At 40.9% G+C, this 1,892-nt stretch overlaps 1 protein-coding gene across 1 annotated transcript in view; it reads right to left on the reverse strand.

Moving 5' to 3' along the window:
* The window catches only part of CUNH5orf22 (chromosome unknown C5orf22 homolog), a 14,633-nt gene that overhangs the window by 11,183 nt on the left and 1,558 nt on the right, over nt 1-1,892 (reverse strand). The window contains exon 2 of the mRNA XM_017738704.1: nt 1,848-1,891. Within this exon, the coding sequence (XP_017594193.1) occupies nt 1,848-1,891 (44 nt within the window). The remainder of the gene's footprint in view (nt 1-1,847; nt 1,892) is intronic.

Here is a 1,892-nt window from a genome sequence, read left to right on the forward strand (position 1 = left end):
CGACTAAGTGGTTGTAATAGAGACTACCTTTCTCAACTGCCCAGCTTTATCCCCTGCTGAAGGTCACATAGTGTGAAAAACAGGAGATGAGGCAATTCACCAATTTACAGCATGGGAAAAAAACATATAGGATGGTAAAAATGAGAAAACTGATGGCTGATTCATGATACCTCTTACTCAGAACTGCAGTACACAGAGTCTCTTCCACAGTTAGAGGGCATCAACTACCTTGGCTGCCAGAGCAAATCCAACAGGGATTGTGAATCACAGCCCTATTATACAGGGAATGTGAAAACTGCAAGAAGCAAAAAAATTATGTGTGACCTCTACATTACAACAGAAACTGAGCTACTTTTTTGGATACAACTGATTAAGATGACAAACCCTGCACATGGAATGGGCATAACTGTAAACCTATGTATACTATTGCAATAGTAGATAAAACAAGGTTAAAAAGAACATGGGTTCTGTGATCTACAGCTTTTACTTCTTTGGAAAAAAGAAGTAATCTGGCCTACTAAACAACCTACAATCTTTTCAATTAAAATTGAAAATTACCTCAGGTAAGTGCAACTACAGATTGCAAGAGAAACAAGAGACTAGTATCTCTAACCTTGCAAGTTCTCCTGATTTGGATTAAGAACAAAATTTCCTTCATGACAGCTGTCATTATTAATCAATGCATGATGCAGCTACTGAAAACTTGCTCCAGAAGAACATCACTGTCAGCAAGACTGATAAAACTTTCTGTGAAGTTCGTACACTTTGGGACAAAAAGCCATTTATGTTTTATACAAGATGGACCAATCCATCCACACTCATATACTGAAAACACAGTGTATATACTTAGTAATAATAAAACTTTAAGCTAATTAAAAACAGAAATATAGTGACTAAAACAAAGAAGGATCATTAAGAGGCACTATTTAAGAATTCCTACCACAGTGACATTAAGTTCTTGGATGCCATGAAAAATAAGCTATCACAGCATCATATATTCAACGAGTCCTAGCAAAAATGAAGTGCATTAAACTATTTAAAAATTTGTACCCTTGTTTTCTTTAATAAACTTTACTACACTAATATTTTCTCTTTGTAAAGAATCTGTTATTTTAGGAATAAAGCCTCAGTTTATGCCACTATAAAAAACCCCATGAGAAACCAGAAACAGCAGTTCAAAACAAATTCCTTCTTCACTTCCTTTTTCAATGATTGACCGAGAAAAAAACAAAGCTCCAGATTTAACATTTCTCATCTAGCAGAAGTCAATCTACTTGTTGGGATGGGATTACATTTACTTATCCTCTGTTGACATGTCATACACTGGGTAGGGTTGAGTTTCCAAGTACTCCAGTAATATCTAGCAAATTATAACAGCAGTGTAATGTAGGTATTGTTTCCTTTTAACTACAGCAACTAATGATAAAGAAGAAAAAAAGAGTCAGCAATAATTACTTTAAAAGATGCCAAAATACGATCATGGCAGTAAGTAGCTCAATCACTGAATCGGGAAGGAAGATCAGGCCACCTGGGCACTGAACTTCATTGATGATTCAGCAGCGGAAGGAAAAGCAGGTTTAGGGTTTGTGCATAGACGTGGAAGGGAGCGCCGTTCCCAAGGAAGCGCCCGGAGAACCCGCACACATGACAGGAAAGCGCATCTCCTGGGGAGGCCGCCAGTGACCGCGCCGGGCACCTCTCTTCGCTCCCATCTGCCACACTGAGCCTCCGCGCCGCGGAGAAACACGCCAACACAAACACACACACACCAGCCCGAAACCGAAGCCCCTCCCCATGCCCCACCCGAGGGAGTCCCCATCCCAGGCAGGCTGGCGGGGGGCACTCACGTCCTGGTGGTCCTCCACCACCCACACGGGCAGGGCCGAGTAGTG

Source organism: Corvus brachyrhynchos, unplaced genomic scaffold (genome assembly GCF_000691975.1).
Source record: "Corvus brachyrhynchos isolate BGI_N302 unplaced genomic scaffold, ASM69197v1 scaffold23, whole genome shotgun sequence".
NCBI lineage: Eukaryota > Metazoa > Chordata > Aves > Passeriformes > Corvidae > Corvus > Corvus brachyrhynchos.